Source organism: Homarus americanus, unplaced genomic scaffold (genome assembly GCF_018991925.1).
Source record: "Homarus americanus isolate GMGI-L3 unplaced genomic scaffold, GMGI_Hamer_2.0 scaffold19676, whole genome shotgun sequence".
In the NCBI taxonomy this organism is placed as follows: domain Eukaryota; kingdom Metazoa; phylum Arthropoda; class Malacostraca; order Decapoda; family Nephropidae; genus Homarus; species Homarus americanus.
Genome location: NW_024722407.1, coordinates 62,501 through 83,439, shown reverse-complemented (window position 1 = coordinate 83,439; position 20,939 = coordinate 62,501). Strand labels below are relative to the sequence as shown.

Here is a 20,939-nt window from a genome sequence, read left to right as displayed (position 1 = left end):
TCACTCACCATCACCACCACCACATCACCACTCACCACCACCACCACCACAACACAACACCACCACATCACCACAACACCACTCACAACACCACTCACAACACCACACATCACCACTCACCACTGCACATTTCAACACCACTTCACCACCACATCACACAACATCACACAACACTGGCAAACACCACACACACCACAACACACACTCACAACACTCATCACAACAGCACTCACAACACCGCTCGCAACACCACCAGAACACCACCACAACACTACTCACAACACCACTCACCACCACTCACCACTCACACCACTCACAACACCACTCACATCACCACAACACCAATCACAACACCACTCCCACCACCACAACACCATTCACAGCACTACTCAACACCACTCACAACAACATTCACAACACCACTCAACACCACTCACAACACCACTCTCACATCACTCAAAAACTACACCACCACATCAGCACACCACTCACATCACTCACACCAGACTCACAACACCACCACATCACTCACAACACCACCACACACCACCACATCACTCACAACATCACTCACAACACCACCCAACACCACTCACATCACTCACCACTACACCACAACACCACCACATCACATCACCACACACTACAACACACTCACACACCACCACATCACTCACACCACTCACACTCACACACATCCATCCTGCACTGCTCACAACGCCACTCACATCACTCACAACCTGACCCACATCACTCAACACTACTAACAACACCACTCACATCACTCACAACACCAATCATATCACTCACAACATCACTCACCACCCTGCACCACTCCACATCACCACAACACCACCACACTCCCACACACACAACACCACCACACCACCCACACACTCACAACACACTTACAACACCACTCACATCACCACCACAGCACCACTCACATCACCACAACACCTACTCACATCACTCACAGCATCACTCAAACACCACCACATCACTCACAACACTACTCACAACACCACTCACATCACTCACAACACCACTCACATCACCACCACATCACTCACCCCCACATCACCACTCGCACCACTCACATCACTCACAACACCACTCACAACACTACTAACAACACCACTCACAACACCACTCATATCACTCACAACATCACTCACAACATCACTCAGAACACCACTCACAACACTATTCACAACACCACTCACATCACCACTCACACCACTCACAACACCAATCACAACACCACTCACAACACTACTCACATCACTCACAACACCACTTACAACACCACTCACCTCACCACTCACAACACCATTCACAGCACTACTCAACACCACTCACAACAACATTCACAACACCACTCTCAACACCACTCACAACACCACCACATCACTCAAAACACTACTCACAACACCACTTACATCATTCACAACACCACTCACATCACTCACAACATGACTCACAACACTAATCACAACACCACCACATCACCTCACAACACTACACAACACCCCTCACATCACTCACAACACCACTCACATCACTCACAACATGACCACAACACTACTCACAACACCACCACATCACTCACAACACTACCACAACACCACCACACCACACCACCACATCACTCAAACATGACTCACAACACTACTCACAACACCACCACATCACTCACAACACCACTCACAACACCATTTACATCAGTCACAACACCACTCACATCACTCACATGACTCACAACACTACTCACAACACTACTCACATCACTCACAACACTACTCACAACACTACTCACAACACCACTCACATCACTCACAACACCACTCACATCACTCACAACATCACTCACAACACCACCACACCACCACTGCATCAGTCACAACACCACTCACATCACTCACAACACCACCACAACACCACCACAACACTACTCACAACACCACCACATCACTCACAACACTACTCACAACACTACTCACATACAAAACCACTCACAACACCACTCACAACATCACCACAACATCACCACATCACCTCCTCACACCACCACAACACCACCACATCACTCACATCACCACACCCTCACACCACCTCACACCACCACCACACACCACTGCATCACCACCACACACACACACAACACCACTCACAACACCACTCACATCACCACTCACATCACCACTCACAACACCACTGACATCACCACTCACATCACCACTCACAACACTACTCACGTCACCACTCACATCACCACTCACAACACCACTCACATCACCACTCACATCACCACTCACAACACCACTCACATCACCACTCACATCACCACTCACAACACTACTCACGTCACCACTCACATGTTTTGAAGTAGTACACAGAGCCTTGAACAGCCTCAAGACATGTAGCATCAGGACCAGCCTTACTCAGCCGGCACTGTACACCGACGTTCTCACCCATGTCAATAGCAGCCCACGACCCACACCTGTCCTTCTGGTGCAGCTGACACAGGTACCGACAAGCACCTGTAGGAGGAGACAGGTAATGGTACAGGTAAGACTTAAGTGGTAAGTTTTTGCTGGCTGCTGTCTATGTACATTGTACAGTATAGTTAATTTCAATGTCAATATTATCGCTTGTAAGTGAACAGTTGAATCAATTTTAAGTGTAAAGTTGAATCAATTTTAAGTGTAAAGTTGAATTAATCTAAATAAAACCCGAATCAAAATCTGAGCTAAAACACACACACACACACACACACACAGTATATACTCACAGGCTGTCGAGAGGACCTGCACGTAGAAGCAGTCGTCGGCGTGGATAGCAAGACCTCCAGCTCCCATAAAGTCACCATGGTACTTGGACTTGACGTAGAGTACTTTGACGTGTGACCAAGACGCTGCTGGGGGGTGTGTGGCTGTATCGTCAGGAGGAGAGGAGTAGGAGGTCGTAGCGGAGGGGGTCTCTTGAATAGTCTGAGTTGAGGAGTAGGAAGAGGTAGCAGTCTCGGCCTCCTGCTGGTGAGAGATGATACTCCCGGAGTCTTCTTTAGCTGACGGCGGCGCTGTAGGAGAGTCGCTGATGGCTGGGGGTATGTCTGTTGTCATCATGTCAGGTGGCAGGGAGTTGGCAGCGCTACTGTCTGGCGGGGATGGTGTTGGCTCTATGTCAGATTCAGCGCTGTCAGTGTCAGAGGAAGACGCCACAGCTGTCGTTTCCGTGTCAGATGTTGAGGAGGATGAAGTAACTGTGTCAGATCCGTTAGTCGAGGAGGAGCTGTCAGAGGTGTCCGTGATGACAACTGAAACTTCTACGCTGAAATTAGAAGACATGTTGAAGGAGGAGGAGGAGATCACCATAATAGAGACGGAGGAGGAGTTGGCTTCTAGGGTGTCATCAGAGGCTCCGAGGACGATTGAGACCAGGAGGAGGAGGAGGTGAAGGAGGAGGAGGTCGAGTTCTAGCGGCCTCTTCATAGTGTAGTGTAGACCTTCCAAAACCTCTATGTTAAGTGAGAGAGAGGTTGGTAATCTCTCTCTCTCTCTCTCTCTCTCTCTCTCTCTCTCTCTCTCTCACCTGTCCACCTAGGAGCACCTTGACCCTCTGACAGCCTCACCTGGAGTGAAGCTCAGATCACACTGGCGAGGTTTTGCTCACCAGGGGGACAGGTAAGAGCGGGGGGGAGGGAGGCGGAAGGGGGAAGAGTGGAAGAGGGGGAAGAGGTGAAGGAGGGTAAGGGCCGGGGGAGGGGAAGGGAGACGGGGAAGGGGGAGGGAAGAAGGGAGGAAGGGCGGGGGGAAAGAAGGTGGTGATGTGGAGGGCGTCTTGGATGGTCATTACACACACACACACACACACACACACACACACACACACACACACACACACACACACACGCGCGCGCGCGCGCGCGCAAACACAAAATTAATACACTCAATTGCCTCCTCAAAGGACCCACTTAATCAACTTCTTACAATTTGCATTTAACCATAATCGATCACTTTACAATGTGTGTGTGTGTGTGTGTGATTATTATTTATATTATTATTATTATTATTATTAGTAGTAGTAGTAGTAGTAGTAGTAGTAGTAATGTGGTGACCTGAACTAACAGTTAGAGTTCGCTTAATAGTTACCGCCAAAATTATTTTAATTTTCTATGACAAGGTTGTGGTGTCAGTTTTCTGTTAATGTTTAGGGTGACCATAATAAACTTCCCATGACAGTATCGTGGGTCTCTGTAGTAGAGATCAATGGTAGTATTTCGCTTTACTGTGTATGTGTGTGTGTGTGTTTGTGTGTAAGGGGTTAATACAGCGATAACTTAACACTTAAACAACAGAGAGCACCATTTATTGCTTGTACTTTAAATCACACTAACAATTAATTAACAAACATGGAAAAATATACCTATATACATCAACTGTGAGTATAACTGGGTCACTCTAGAACCACAACAAACACTACCACTGTTTGTTTATCACATGGGTCGGTTATACTCCTGATAACCCATCCACCATAACACATACAGGAGACTTAACACATACAGTACAGGCTGGCTAGTACCAACACAAGCTCAACAAACGGGCGAACACTCTCCTGGTCGACTCACATCCGCCACTACAGAATATCAGACATGGGGCGATTACATTGGTAATTTAATCGATTACAAGGTAATTTTATGTTGATGATTACAGTAAAATGGATGTGATCGATTACGATTACATGAGGAATGTGCATAAATAAACGAACGTACTACAAAAACTCAATTTACTGTACTGTTTGTCAACCTGGTACAATTAAATCATATTTTGTGAGAGATGAACAAGTAGACCTAATGCATTACACATCATGGTGCGGGCACGTAATAGACAAGTGTATTACAGCAAGAGTATTGCAAACATAATATGGAGGGTGAATGTTTGCCGAGTCACATAAAAACCGAATGTAAATGATTACTGAAAATCCTGAGCTCAGTATTGTAAGAAAAAGAAACAAAGTGCCGGTATGTACAGTACTTACTATTGTAATCGTGAAATTAATCCTGATTACGATTACATTTTGAATGTAATCAGTTACAATTACTTTTCCAAAAATAAGAATGCAATCGATTACTATTACTTCAAAAACTGTAAACGATTATGATTCCCCCAGGTTTAGTCTCAACACCCTCCTGGTCGGTTCACAGATGAGGTGGTTATCATATATGGTGCCCCGCTATGGCTACCTCGGGGGCAGCCCCAAGTTGTCTAGTTATGCACACAGTACCTGAGAGGCCCATGAGTTCACCGTTGAGACTGTAAACAAACTTTCGTTGGTCGGTTAATACACAATTCGCGTGTGCTAATGCTCACACGGCTTAATTAACTTAGCAGTTACTTGTTTAATAATGCGCAAAAACGATTTATTTAACAACAATACAAGGGACTACTGGCAAAACGATTACAGGCCTGTGAGGTTGATGAGTCTTGATTTTTATTTTTATTTTGCCGCTTACAGCGGCTACTTTATTGTGCACCCCACACTCATCCTGTGAGCGGTAGCGCAAAAGGATTACAGAGTAGAGTTTACAACAGGTCATAATAATTAACCCCCGTTGTCAGGATATTATGGCACTGAATGTTGCACAGTATTTCAATTACATTATTTGTTTAGTTCTATACATAAAGGGTAACTTATTCACAAATGCGTGGGTACAGGCGTTTGAGGCAGTATGTCTGGCCTCACACTTTGTTATTCACATTTACGTGGGAAGTATTCAAGCACATTGCGTATTTGGTTCTGTACTTGAGAATTGATATAGTTACTTAGTGCAAAAAAGTGGATAGAATCTTAATATGTCGGCTATCTTGCCATCAGAGATGAAGTGTTGTGCCATTTCACACACAGTGTGCTTGGACCTGTCCCTAAAAGATTCTATCTTCACACAGTCGAGGACGTGGTGTTCAAGTGTGTGGATGAGTCTAGTGACCACGCTGGGGTCTGGCCCGCCCCTCACGCGGAATGTATCAAACTAGGAACTACAGGTTTATTATTCTGGGTCGTGTGCACTTCATATTAATGCGAGTAACATCACTTAAGACTAATAGGTATAATGTAATCAGTGTTGGAGTTTGCAATGAAATAATAATATTGATGTCAATTACTCAGACTGGCAGTCACAATAAGGAAGATTCGGCTCTTCAGGTAACAAGGGACACTCATGGAAGGCATTAGACTTCAGAAAATTTGACGGGTAACAGGTTGTGTCCTCGTGGTTAATGGGAATTAAAAAAAAACAGACAATAATTTCAATAGTCATGAGATTCTGTGATGGCTGTAAACTAAAGAAATATAACTTTAGTTACGGACGGATATCTCGTAACTTCACGAGAGCATCAGTTTGCCAGCTCAGAACACGTCGTTAGTACAGTTTTCACTACAATTAAATATAGCTGAAGCTTTCAACATCACTCTTAATGGATCTTGAATGCTTCAGCTAATGGTAGGCATATATCACTTACTGTTACTCATACGTAATTTCAAATGTACAGATCATGATGATGGTACTTGAGGTACTGTAGAAAATGTTCAGTACTTCCTTAACGTGTCGCTCTTGGGTAACTTAAGAACCAGTCTTACATGTTTTATGGGCTATGGAGCGTAATATGAATCAGATGACGTAAGATAACTAACACGGACTATTGTGACCAGCACAGTACATGTGTTGCACAACAAGGGGACATACAGCACACCGGGTGTGTTACTGTCAGCAAAATGGAGACAAAATTACTAACAAATAAATTATTAAAATGGTGATGACAGAAAAACATCAGCGATAAAAAAAAATTAAATTTTCAGAAAAGTGGTTGGGAATGGGTGAAGTTGGCGTGGCGGTGGAGCGTTACTGGGAACACCTGGCACTATGGACATAACATAAACATACCCTAGGGGTTGACCAACTTGGCGTGGAACCCATACGTCCACAAGCGACAGTAATAACAAGCCTTAATAATAACAGCCGCCACTATTATGACAAGTAAAGAAGCTAATTGCCAGAGAAAACATTCTACCAGGACTTGGCACAGTTGGCTGAACCTCCAACAGGAGAAGGTGAAACCTGCATAGATTATGTACGCGAGGAGAGCCATACCTACCACACATAACAGAAATCTGGCCATAAGAAGGCACCAACCCGCTGACATGGGCCAAGGCCACCACCTTTTGCCTGATTCACCGAACCTAAGAGAGTAAGTGATGACAGTCTCGATGACAACGACCGAAAGCAACATTATGAAAAAGTGGACAATGGTGATGATGTGGGCCGAGAGAAGTGACCACACCAGCACCCACACCGCCAAGCCCAACACGTAAGTCATCGTTCTGTCAAGTTTACGTAATCTTACTTTGGGTGGAAATACGGCTAGTAGGACCGGCAACCTGGAGCAGATCTCGCGCACCAACTGCTGAAGAAGGCCTTCCCGCCAGTTATTGCGGTCACAGATGGACACTCTGTCCATGTACTGTATACAGCCTTAACAACATTAACCTAGAGAAGTCGACTTGTGAAAGAGACCTAGGGGTACTTGTAAGCCCGGACCTACGGCCTAGAAAACAGTGCGTTAATGTTCGAAATAAGGCAAACAGAGTATTAGGTTTTATATCTAGAAGTGTAAGTAACAAGAGTGCAGAGGTCTTATTGCAACTATATCTTGCGCTAGTCAGGCCACACCTCGATTATGCGGTTCAGATCTGGTGCCCCTATTATAGAATGGATATAAATTCACTAGAGTCGGTGCAGCGAAGAATGACAAAAATGATTCCGGGACTTAGAAACCTTCCATATCAGGATAGGTTAAAGAAACTTAACTTGCATTCCCTAGAAAGACGAAGAGTGCGGGGAGATATGATAGAAGCATTTAAGTGGGTGAAAGGAATCAATAAAGGGGATATAGATAAAGTTCTTATAATATCCGAGCAGGATAGGACTCGGAGCAACGGATTAAGTTGGATAAGTTTAGGTTTAGGAGGGAGATAGGAAGAAACTGATTCACAAATAGGGTGGTGGACGAGTGGAACAAGCTTAGCAACTTTGTAGTAAGTGCGGGAACTCTGGAAAGTTTCAAAAGGAGGCTAGATAGATTCATGGATGATAGAGAGTGGTAGTAACTCTCGACAGGAGCTGCCATGCACAGGCCAACCGGCCTATTGCAGACTCCTTATTTTCTTATGTTCTTATGAGAAACAGCACCACCTCCTGCCAGAAGGGGTCGTTTACGAACACCCGATCCACGTGCCACGACTCTTCACCGAGCAGTATTATGCTCACCTGTTGAATCCTACCAGTCGGGTGACCTGTACAGACCACAACGTGCACCATCTGGCCAAACTGTACACCCGGGTTTTGCACAAAGTTTTTCTCGGTACCATAGGTATCACTTTTTAGGTGAATGCCAATATTGGATGACGTTCCCGGGAACCACTTGAGCAGCGATGTGTATACAAACACATTATACTGATACTCCAGATGGTTGAGGTGTGGATCTGTTAGCGGCTCCACCTTAGGTCGATCACAGTAGTCTGAGACAATGGCAGCGGCGACTCCAACCAATATTACCAATACTAATACATACATAAAGACCTGCGGAGCTTTGTTGCACTCCCTGGCTACAGGTTCCCTGGTCTCGGGCTCACAGGTCACGTGACCCCCGACCAAAGTGGTGAAGATGCCAGAGCCTTCACACTCACAAGTGACTGATGAGTCTTCCTGGGGGAACGAAATACACTTGTTGATGAAGGCGATGTATCGGTCCTCAGGGGGGTAGTAGGTGGAGCAGAGGGCAGTCTTCCTCTCCACCCTCACATCCATCAACACAGTATAGTTGCCGGGGCAGTCACTACAGGCCTCGCCCAAGGAACTAGTGTTAAACTTGACCCTCATGCTGATATTCCTACTAAAATCAACTATGTTCTTCAGTAAAAACTGATAGGAGTCAGCTTGAGGTATGGAGGACACTGGCTTAATCTTAACGCCTCGATACAAACGTTTGGTTTCATTGAGAGGGATATCAACTTGGCCCACCACTCCACGCTCTGACAACATAACGTGGAGCACGGGAGGCGGTGAGCCAAGCGTACTATTGTCTATGGTAGATATTGTAACGAGAATGTCCTGGCGACCTAGCACTCGTAGGCTAATTGGGCCTGAGGTATTGGAGGGCGTCCAGCCACACGAGGAGGCGCCGGTACACACCAGAGGACCGGCCAGGATGAACTCCACAGTCGGGTCAGGGGCTGACAGTGAGCGAGGGAACCAATGCCTGAAGAGGGTATTGCTGCTCACGTTTTCCATACCCGCCACAGTGAAATCTAAAAATCCCAAAGAATATTCCCCAGCTTGATGGCTTGGACTAGGAGGCCCTATAAAGATGTGGGATGAGTGGACAGCACTGATGAGGCGGGTCTCTGTGGCGTTGACCATCGCCTGGGGAAGTTCCACCAATATTCCGCTCAAGTTCAGTGTAGGCGACACGCTCATCCCCGGCAACGCTTTCCACGTAGAGAGCGTCACGTGAGGGGTGGTAATTGTCGTCACCTCCCCAGCAGGACGCATCAACGACTGTAGGTACACCATCACCCACAGACTATACTGGAGGCGATTTAGGATGTGTTTTCTCATCGGGTCGTACTCAACACGGAAGGGGCCGAGGTGATGCTGGGACAGTAGTCGTCCATAAATCTGCAAGAACTTTACTACAATCTGCTCAAGCTCAGGCAAGAGCACAACATAGTTGGCGATGGTGCGGTAACTGTTAACGAGCAGCACCAGTCGCTTGGAAACCAAGGTAGTAGGCAGCTACCAAACAGGGAGGTACTAACGCCTGGGTAGATATTGGAAACATAATGTATTGTCTAATGGTAAACCCTGCTGCCATATGTCATCACGAAAATTGTGACCAAGTCCCAGGTTTCTGATCTGATTTTCTGCCTCATTTACACACAATTGCATGGTTTCAACTGTTTCTCTTACTACTGACAACACAAAATGCAGTATATTGTTTCTTTTTCGTTTGTGTATTTATTTATGATTATTATTATTATTATTTATATTTTTTGGTTAATTTTTGTTTATTATTAAATATTATTATTATTATTATTATTATATTTTCGCCCCCCAGGCCCTGATGTGGGTCAATGACCTGTGCTCGGGTGGACTAATCCCCGTAAAAAAAATAAAAATAAAAGGTCTTGCACGGTCCGGTCGCTGTCCTCCACCAACATAGTTTCTATGCAGTCCAACTCGCCCTTGGTGGGTACGGGTCGACCCACAAGATCCAGGAGCTGACTCTTCACATGATGGTTGACCTGTTGTGTTCTGGGCACGGAGCACCAAGTGGGCCTTGATGAGGGCATTGTAGTACTCCATGCGCGGCTTGACCAGATCTTTTATGTTTTGTATGGCCTGTTGGAGCTCACTCACAGATAGCAGGTTAGACGTGAGGTTAACTTGGGCGACGGGGACGCTGGTGGTTGTGTGGTCGCTGTTCTCCACCGTGACCGTCAACCATTGTTCACCAGAGGGCAGAACTATCCCGGCGGCGTTGGGGGAGGAGCCGCGGTAGGCCGGCAGGAGGAGAGCATCTTTGTCGGGTGAGCTGGCGTAGTACAAGGTGTAGGTCAGTTGGCCGTCCCTCGACCCGTCACTTTGCACCTCAAACACCGTACGGTACGCCACGCCCGTGGTGGGTGAGAGGGTACAGCTGTGTAGTATCGGCGCCACCACGTACACAGCCGCCGTCTGTACCAACAATAACACTAAAGTTTTCATTATAAAAAAATGAAAATAAATATAAAAATAAAAAAATAAAAAATATAGACATTATTTAATTAAATAAGGGTATCAATTCGTTTTCTTGTCGACCACGTAAACTACTAACCAAAATAAGTTTTCCTTGTGTATTGTTTGTTGTTTCAAGAGAACCTGACCTTTGTTTCCGGAGTAAATGAGTCATTATGGAGATGTGACCCCAAGTGAGGGATGGGGCAGTGTTTGGTATTTCTGGTGATGTTCCTAGAAAATGGTGCAAGCCTATGAGAGCAGGGCCTATCATCATCACCCATTACTATCATCATTACCATCATCATCACTATTACCATCATTACCATTACCATCATCATCATTACCATCACCACCATTACCATCATCATTACCAGCATCATCACCATCACAACCATTACCATCGCTATCATTACCATCATCAGTATCATCTTCATTACCATCACCACCATTACCATCATCATTACCACCATCATCATTACCATCACCACCATTACCATCATCATTACCACCATCATCATTACCATCACCACCATTACCATCATCATTACCAGCATCATCACCATCACAACCATTACCATCGCTATCATTACCATCATCAGTATCATCAGCATCATTACCGTTACCATTATCATCATCATCATCATTACCGTTACCATTATCATCACCATCATCAACACCATTACCATCTTCATCACCATCATCATTACCATCAGCATCATTACCGTTACCATTATCATCATCATCATCATTACCGTTACCATTATCATCACCATCATCAACACCATTACCATCATTATCACTATCACCATCAATATCAACACCATCATCATCATCATTACCATCGTCATCAACACCACCATCATCATTACTATCATCATCCTACGGGTACTTGGTGATTCTGACGGAACCTTCCTCCTTTAATTGGTGGTGTGTGTATGTGTGTGTGTGTGTGTATGTGTGTGTGTGTGTGTGTGTACCCAATGCAAAATCGTAAACAATACACCTTGAGAGTGAATGGCAAATAAGATATAAATGAAGGTCAGGTTAGGTTAGGTTAGGTTCGATAAGGTCAGGTTAGGTTAGGTTCGATAAGGTTAGGTTAGGTTAGATAAGGTTAGGTTAGATAAGGTTAGTGTTCATAAAGGTGTAATAATAGAAACAAGAGATATACGTCAAAATATATTTATTCACATTGGACGTGTGGTAACTTACACAAGAATAATAAAGGTCTCAGCACACGCCGCCACACACCCACTTGAGGTATACGATACAGGTTGAGAAAAAAACAACTTTCATCAATCACAATTTACATATTGAAATAAAATAACAAATAACACTGATGGTTCCTTTATGAATAATATGAATATAATTAACCCCTTTTTTCAGACATGTTAATAATACTAAAAAAAATAACCCCCCACAGTTCCAATATTACATACACAGCCAACTGGAATTCTTTTCATAATTTTATTTGGTTTTGGTTTATTTTTGTTTTGTTTTAATTCCTGTCCCACACACAAATATATCTGAGAAAAATAATTATAATTTCTTCTTAAAAAAATTTGTGATGGTATTTTGTTACATCCAGACTGACTGACTGACAAACAGACACGCGCGCGCTTATAAACTAAAGGATGTCTATATGGTAGGCAAACACTGGGCAGGGCTGACCATCTGTTCACATCTAAGTCAACTACCAGCTTCACTTATATCGTCACACTTAAATACTAGTCACACTCCGTCGACCATTACACACTTATGGAATTGAGTAAAAACATTATTCTTTAGTTACCGGTATGTGTGTCTGTCTGATACCTTTAAGAGTGACTTGCATATACGTTTGGCTTTTATAAGTACGGTCCGGGTAACTTAGTATATAACCAATGGGAAGCAACCTATGGCGAACGACCAATGGCGAGCGACCTACAGCATCTATACCAAGTAGCAGCGCCACCGCCCACGTTTGCCACCACAACACATCATGGATCACAGCTCATAAAATGACTGACGTGTATAAATTCGTCTTTCTTGCCTGAAATCATTTAATCCTATGGAACAATAATAGTCGAGAAGTAGGGAGGTGTGAAGTCTACGCTAAGCCTGATGACATGAGGAAGTAATGCGGGGATGTGAATGTTGTTGTCGACTAATAAAGAGAAACTGGAAGCTCTTGTGATACACCCCCCAACGCCATCTGTTGCTCTGCTGCATAACTAAAATACTGATATTATACTGAACCTACAGTACTTGTGGTATTAGTAAACCTTCTTAGTACTTATTTACATTCAAGAACCTCTAATACAAGAGTCAAATCACTATCCGTGGTTTGTTTTGAGGGAAGAGAGAATATACAAATAAATAAACAATAAAATAAATACGCTGCTATGTATAATTATTAAGCATAAAAGCTAATACCCAGTGTAAACTTTTGCCGTAGAGCTTAATGATACAGATGCTCTCAGTTAACCTTTGACCTAAGACACTGTAGCTTCTTCAACATGACCTGACAACACCTGGTAAGTGCCCAAATTCCCCAAAACTGTAACCACACCTTTTGTTTCGTAATTACAGTCTCATTCAACTGTCCCTCATCAGTGACGTCACAAAGATGGTACACAGATATATCTTGATACTCTACTGCTGTAACAAGATGTCGCGAGTCTCTTAGTTATGAGGGACAGTGTGACACTTACAGGACCCGAGTTATGAGCGACAGTGACTTAAGGACCCGAGTTATGAGGGACAGTGTGACTTAAAGACCTCAGTGATGATGGACAGTGACTTAAGGACCCAATCTGTGTGTCTTTAGTTCACCAATGAGACATATAAATGACTTGGGATCGAGTATGTTGTTGTTGACGTTTATTTCTACTTAAAATAACAAATTTGAGAGCTGTTCAAGACCTCCAGAAGGCGGTGGTAACGTCAGGCAGGTCTTGGTAGGGGTCTTGATCTACAACACTGGGCAGCTTGATGATAAATCCGGGTTGTAGATCTGGTGTGGAGAACTTCTCTTGATCGTCACTCTTATACCACCCAACGAGATCTCTTTGAGAATCTGTTTATTTTCCGAGTGTAACAAGAGCTGTAAACAACTAACTAAACAAACACACAAGTATAAAAACAAAGAGCTCTGAGAATCTGTTTGTCTTGGAGTAAACAAAAACATGTCATAAACAAACACAGAAACATCGAACAAAGAGCTGAGAATCTGGTTCTTTGTGTTTTGGCGCGAAAACAACTGTGTACATACAACAAACTCTTGGAGAGGGGGGGGGGGGAATAGTCAATTTGAGACGAGTTAGGAAGGGTGAGGGAGAGGATAGGGGTAGGGATGAGGGAGAGGGTTGGGGTGAGGGTAAGGGTAGGGGTCACTGGTCCGTCAGATAGCTGCTACCTTGTTGTATCTATATAGAAATGATCACAGACTCACGAGGGTCAGTTTATTTTGGCACCTTGAGATGAAGGAGCTGTAGAAGAGTTTATTTTGTGCTTAATGTATTTTCTTTCTTTGGAGGTGGGGGCACAGTTCGAGGACGACGTGGTCACTGCGAAGACTAATGAGAGATCAGTTCCGAGGACGATGAAGCCATTTTGAGGACGCCTTCTTGTCGCCCTGAAGACGATGGGGGATAATTATCGGACGATTTGGTCACCTCGAGGACGATTTAGCCATCTTGAGAGCTTGACTACCCAGGTCAGGCCACAAGTCCTTCACAGGACGTCCAGGAGTGTTGATGAGGGGGGGGGGGGAGAAGGCTGGTCTGGACCGCCGCTTCAGTATTGGTCCCAAGTTACCCCATCACGTGGCCACACCTTCACCGTCCTTGATCACAGTTGTGCGTGTCCGTGAAGGGCGGGGAAGGGTCAGCACGTGTGGGGGTAACTCTTGAGGAAGCTCCTGAGTGCTGGTGGCAGAGGGACGTCCGTGACACTCGCGCTGGTGGTGTTGAGGGCCAGGCGGCAGAAGTGCTGAAGGGAAGGCACAGTCCGTCTGAAGGGTCGTCTTATATCGATGGGACTAAAGGTGTTGCCCTCATGGTCGACCCACACCTGGCTGGAGGTGACGCTGACGTAGTGCTGCACCAGGGGAACAACGCCATCAAACTCCGGCATGTTCTTCTTCTGGTTGTGGCTGGTACAGTCTAGCCGGAACTTGCCGCAGGAGTAGTGAATCCTGACGCTGGTGGGGCCGTTGGTCGTCTGTACACTGAGGGAATAGAGGCACTGAGGGCTGGCCGAGTCCCTCAGTAGGAAGGTGCCAACGGAGGTGTCTTGCAACATGGCCGCCGCCTGCTGCCATGATATAGCACCGTAGTACCACCCGCTCTCCTCCAGCGCCAGCTTCGTTGCCGTCAGCACTCGACTGTCACACACACTGTCGGGCTGGGTGGCGGGCGGCGGGGGGTGAGCGGCGGTGGGATGAGGGGCGGCGGGATGAGGAGCGGCAGGTTGGCGGGTGGCTGCGGGTGTGGCGGCGGGGAGGAGGAAGGGGTTGAGACAGGAGACCTGGGAGCTGGCTTTACTGTCTGGGGTGATGCTTCGCCCCGTCTCGGCCTCCCCGTCAACCAGACCCCCGCCAGAGGTGTGCAGGGAACTTCTCGCTTCCGCCGCCGCACAGAGAAGCTTACTCTGGCAGGGTCGCAAGGTGGGGCAGGCGTGGGGATAGGCGTGGGGGCAGGCGAGGCAGCAGAGGACGTGGCAGGCGTCATGAGGCATTGGCAGACAGGGTCGTACCCCGCCGAGCGCCCCGACCTGGAACATTCTGCCACACACGTAAGGCGGCTGTACTGCCCCTGGAGTGACGTGCGTTGCGGCAACCCAGTGAGGGGAGGGCGTGCAGGGGGCCATGGGGGGCACCAGAGGGGCCAGCCCGATGTGGCACCCAGGACACGCCAACATCTTCAACACCTGTAAACAAAAACAGCTGTTACTAATACTGTCAACACTACACACCTGTACACATGTTGAAATATGTTCACACACATACATATGTTACGTCAAAGAACTGTTTGTTACGTCATAATCGTTAACTGTGACGTGTGACAGCCATTTTGAGAGAGAGAGAGAGAGAGAGAGAGAGAGAGAGAGAGAGAGAGAGAGAGAGAGAGAGAGAGAGAGAGAGACTCCCCTCACTCGCAACTTTCCGTTCTTCGAAACAAGTCTTCCCGGAACCAAAGCTCAACCAATAACTGATCGACTCTCCCCCTCCCTTTCCCTAAACTCCCTCCCAGACTCCTAAAACCCTTCTCCGGGACTCCTAAAATTCCTGACCTAAAAATACATCCCCAATCTTTAAGACCCCTAAAATCCCCAATAATCCATGCCTTAAAGTGACCCCAATAATCCATGCCTTAAAGTGACCCCACTAATCCATGCCTTAAAGTGACCCCACTAATCCATGCTTTAAAGTGACCCCAATAATCCATGCCTTAAAGTGACCCCAATAATCCATGCCTTAAAGTGACCCCAATAATCCATGCCTTAAAGTGACCCCACTAATCCATGCTTTAAAGTGACCCCAATAATCCATGCCTTAAAGTGACCCCAATAATCTATGCCTTAAAGTGACCCCAATAATCTATGCCTTAAAGTGACCCCAATAATCTATGCCTTAAAGTGACCCCAATAATCTATGCCTTAAAGTGACCCCAATAATATATGCCTTAAAGTGACCCCAATAATATATGCCTTAAAGTGACCCCAATAATCTATGCCTTAAACGACCCCCACGTTTCCTTCCTCACTGGAGCGAGTCATTGAAGGACCTCCTGCAGCAGTGACGGGGACCTACTGAAGGAGGGACTGCCCGAGGAGTTCCTGGAACACTCCGGGAGTGAGGGAGGGAGTTGGAGGGGGAGGGAAATCCGATTTAAGTCACGGACGGGAGTAGTTGATCTTTATTTGTTTGCCGTTTCCTTAGTTCTCTCTTTATTTGTTCTCTCGCTTTATTTGTATCTTTTATATATCTCCATGACAACGGATCTATAAACATATATGACGTCACGACTCGAACCATGTTCAACCCTTACGGAGAAAAAATACCAAGTGATGTGTTTATGACGTAGGTATGACGTGTGTATGACGGTGTTTGACGACGGAGGTAAACATATCCGTTGTGTCACTTGACGTTCGTTCATTCGTTGATGATGAATCCGCCTTGGAAACCCTGACATAAATATCTTTATTCCGTGACCTGCATGCTGGCTAACAATACTCTTTTATGTTTTAAATAAGAGGTGTGTGTGTGTGTGTGTGTCGATAGTAAGAAGTGTTCAAGGAGGTTAAAAACTTTGAGGATTGTGTACATGTGACCGTCTGGTTGTTGATCCATTAATGGCCTTCCTGTTAAAGTGTGCCTGTGTGTGGGTTGGTGACTAGGTAATCGACGTCATCATTTTTCTAATAAACATCCGACTTGCCGCCTAAATCCGGATGTCATAACCCCTCGCCTTCTGGAAAAGCTGTGTTGTTATAAATATAACCCTGACTGGCCTATTCCGACACCCTCACTGGGGTATTTTACGACTAACAGCCCACAATCGATCGTCACAGGGAGGGACGGAGGGAGGGTAGAGTGGAGGAAGGGAGGGAGAGAATTGTAGAGTGGAGGGAGGGAGAGGTGGTAGCATGGAGGGAGGGAGAGATGGTAGAGGAAGGAGGGAAGGGTGGAGGGAGGGAGAGATGGAAGCGTGGAGGGAGGGAGAGGCAGTTTCCACGTCGCCCAATATAGCGTATCACTCACGCCTCTCCTCTTATGGTTTACTAAGAAATACCCTTAGAAAGTTTTTTCCCGGTACAAGTTAGTGTTGTCCCGCACCCCCTCACTCCTCGATCTCTCCATCTAGCGATTATTTCCCTCGTGTTTACCTATCAATATGACTGTCCTGGATACATAAAGGTCACTATCACGAAATAGAATGAAGAGAACGACTAAAATATACATTTAAAAGGTCAACGATAGTAGATTTTGATCGTACGTCCGCCACCGACGCCTCCCGTCAGCATCGCATTCCGTGAATCAGCTGACAGAGTTGCCAGACGCCGCCGGTTGTCAAGTTAGTTCGCTCCGCCGCCTCAAACACCACTTTCACTGCACACACGTTTGCACACACACACACACACACTCCTCTCAATAACTATTTTCTTCGCCTTATCTATATAATTTGGGTCAATCCAACTAAACATACACGTATTATCGTTTCATATATATATACCTGGGCTATAATTATTATACAGTTATATCGATAATATTAATACATTTTAAATAATACGATAACAAGATATCTTTCCTGTTGACAATAACGAAAAATATGCACAGAGGAAATTCATAATTGCTATATATTTTACACTCCCTAATGAGTTCTATGACGTAATATACCCAAAGGTTTATCAAAATTATCAATAGTGACAACAAAAAATATCGGCTAGGTGTCACCACTTGCCTCTCATTATTAAAGCACGTTAACTAGGAACACCTGGCAACTGATCCAGGGTCCAAAATGTTTAGATAAGGCCATATTTCGTCTCTATTTACCTGAGATAAACAACACTGACGTAATTATATAGAGTGAGGGTGGATTTGGGGGAGGTGGTGGTAGTGACAGCAACAGGTGGTGGTGTGTGACGGAGAATACAGTTTTAGCCCGTCTAAATCCCGCTATACTAGACAAGAGGAAAAGTAGGGAGTTAACAAGGACATGTATGTTAGTTCTTGGCAAGGTAGTGAATATGTGGGCGAGAGAGAGATTGCTAACGATGTCTAGATGTCACTAAGTCTACAAATAAAATTCTTATTTTTGTATTGTGTGTTTGTGTTGTGTTAAAAAATAGATTCTCCGCTGGTGTTTGTGTATTGTTGGTGAAGGGAGATGTGGTTAAATTTAGCCACGCCTATATTGCTGTCTAGTTCCTGGAAGCCGAGAGAGAGAGAGAGGCCCTGAGTTAATGATAAACTAGTTCAACCTCGCTGCTACCTCCACCAAAACGCTAATTGGCATGGTGGTGACGCTTTTCATCATCTCCTCCCCACACACCTCACCCCACACACATTCATCCCAAAACACACATCTCACCCCCAACACACCTCACCTCTCACCCCTCAACCCTCGACACACCCCTGGACCCAACACACCTCACCACACACCCCTCAACCCCCGACACACCCCTGGAGCTAGCCAGTATCGCAACACACACACACAATATTCGAACACCGTGAAGGCAGTGGCGATTCCAGGAAATTTGGCGGGAAGTGGTCGGTTGTACCACGAACACCCCGAGCTTACCTTATCAACCTTCTAAACAGATGGTTATATTAAACGGCCACTGCACACCTGTCTCACTCTAAATACGTCGTCGACAATCATTTTTCTTACTAGTTTAAAGTAATCTTATCAAATTAGGAATTCACTATAAAAGATTACTACACTATTCCACCTACATGTTATCTTAATACATTCACTGAAAGAACGATGATTAGTGTTATAGTGAATAGTTTCTAAACATACACTACACGCATTAACAAACACTATAACTATCTATAACAAGAAAAGCCATGAAATGAAAAAATATTTGTTTTTCTTTGTTACAACATTACTGTGAAACGGGTAATTTGTGTGTGTGTGTGTGTGTGTGTGGTAATGTGAAACTGAGACGAAACACAGTGACAATATTACCCCACTCCTCGCTGGTGGATTCCATGAATGAGCCATACCAAAAAAAATCCCTGTGTCTCAGTTGCCACACACCACCACGACCACACACACACACACCCTCCCTCCCTCTCACTACATTAATATTCCCCTAAGAATGATAAATAATACCAAAAATAAACCAAGATTCAAAGATAAAAGACAAGAAGGGAATAATACACAAGATATTACGAGGATGTTACCGTTAAATACGTTATAAATGGAATAATTTTAAAGAAGTCATGGCGGCGGCTGTGTTGACATACGCTAATCTAAAATCTCCTTTAAAAAAAATTTCATCTGGATATTTTACATCTCACGTGCAATATTGACTTACGAGTTAATATTTTATTGATTATTGTTTTAAATGTGGTATATATTATAAAAAGGTTATTTGATTATAAAGTGTTATACGTATGAGTGTTGAGTAATTGAGAGGTATCTATATTCATCTATCTATCCATCGATCTCTCTCTATCTCTTCATTTAACTAAACTCTTTTCTCTCCATCCTTCTTCCTCTCCATCACCCATCCTCCTCCTCCCGTCCTTGTCATTACTCCCTTCCACTCATTTTCCCTCCCCATTATTATCTACCCACCTCCTTTATGCCGTCATCTCTTCTTCCTCCTCAATACCGTCACCCCCTCTTCTTCCTCCTCCTCCCTCTTCCTCATTAATACCGCCATCCCCTCTTCTTCCTCCTCAATACCGTCACCCCCTCTTCCTCCTCCTTCTCCCTCTTCCTCATTAATACCGTCATCCCTCTTCTTCCTCCTCCTCCTCTCTATTGTTTCTGGGAAACGTACAAGAGACACCAAGTTAACGTCTCTTTGTCTCTCCATCATTTTCTCTCTCTCTCCTTTGTTGTATCTCTCCCCCTCTTTCTCCTTCGTTCTCTCTCCCCCGTTTCTCTTTCGTTATCCCCCGTTCTCTCACTCTCAAAAACTTCAATTCTTATCCCATGTAAGAGAATAAGAGAATATTAATAAAGAGAGAACAGCAACTCATGATGACGATAAACGTAACGGAAAAAGGGTAAATAATATAAATGGATAAACGAGAGACAAGAGAGAATAGGGATAAAGAGATAAATAAGAACTGTAATAATTGACGAAGATAAGAGATGATGATTTGTCGAATGATAGACAGATCAGCATGTCAATTAAATTGTCTCTGTCTGTCTGTTAACGTGTCTGTCTGTCTGTTAACGTGTCTGTCTGTCTGTTAACGTGTCTGTCTGTCTGTTAACGTGTCTGTCTGTCTGTTATCGTGTCTATGTTTGTTAACTTGTTTATCTGTCTGTTGTCTGTTAGCGTATCTGTTAATATGTCTGTCTGTTAATTTAAAAGTTCATGGTGAATTCAAACTAACATAATTTCGTAGTTGAGAGAGAGAGAGAGAGAGAGAGAG

At 44.9% G+C, this 20,939-nt stretch overlaps 1 protein-coding gene across 1 annotated transcript in view; it reads right to left on the bottom strand.

The window, feature by feature from the left end:
• Nucleotides 1-14,355: 14,355 nt before the first annotated feature.
• LOC121862756 (cytokine-inducible SH2-containing protein-like) overlaps nucleotides 14,356-20,939 on the bottom strand; it is a 7,330-nt gene continuing 746 nt past the window's right edge. The window contains exon 2 of the mRNA XM_042361078.1: nucleotides 14,356-15,748. Coding sequence (XP_042217012.1) covers nucleotides 14,705-15,739 — 1,035 coding nt within the window. The 5' untranslated portion in view covers nucleotides 15,740-15,748 and the 3' untranslated portion in view covers nucleotides 14,356-14,704. The remainder of the gene's footprint in view (nucleotides 15,749-20,939) is intronic.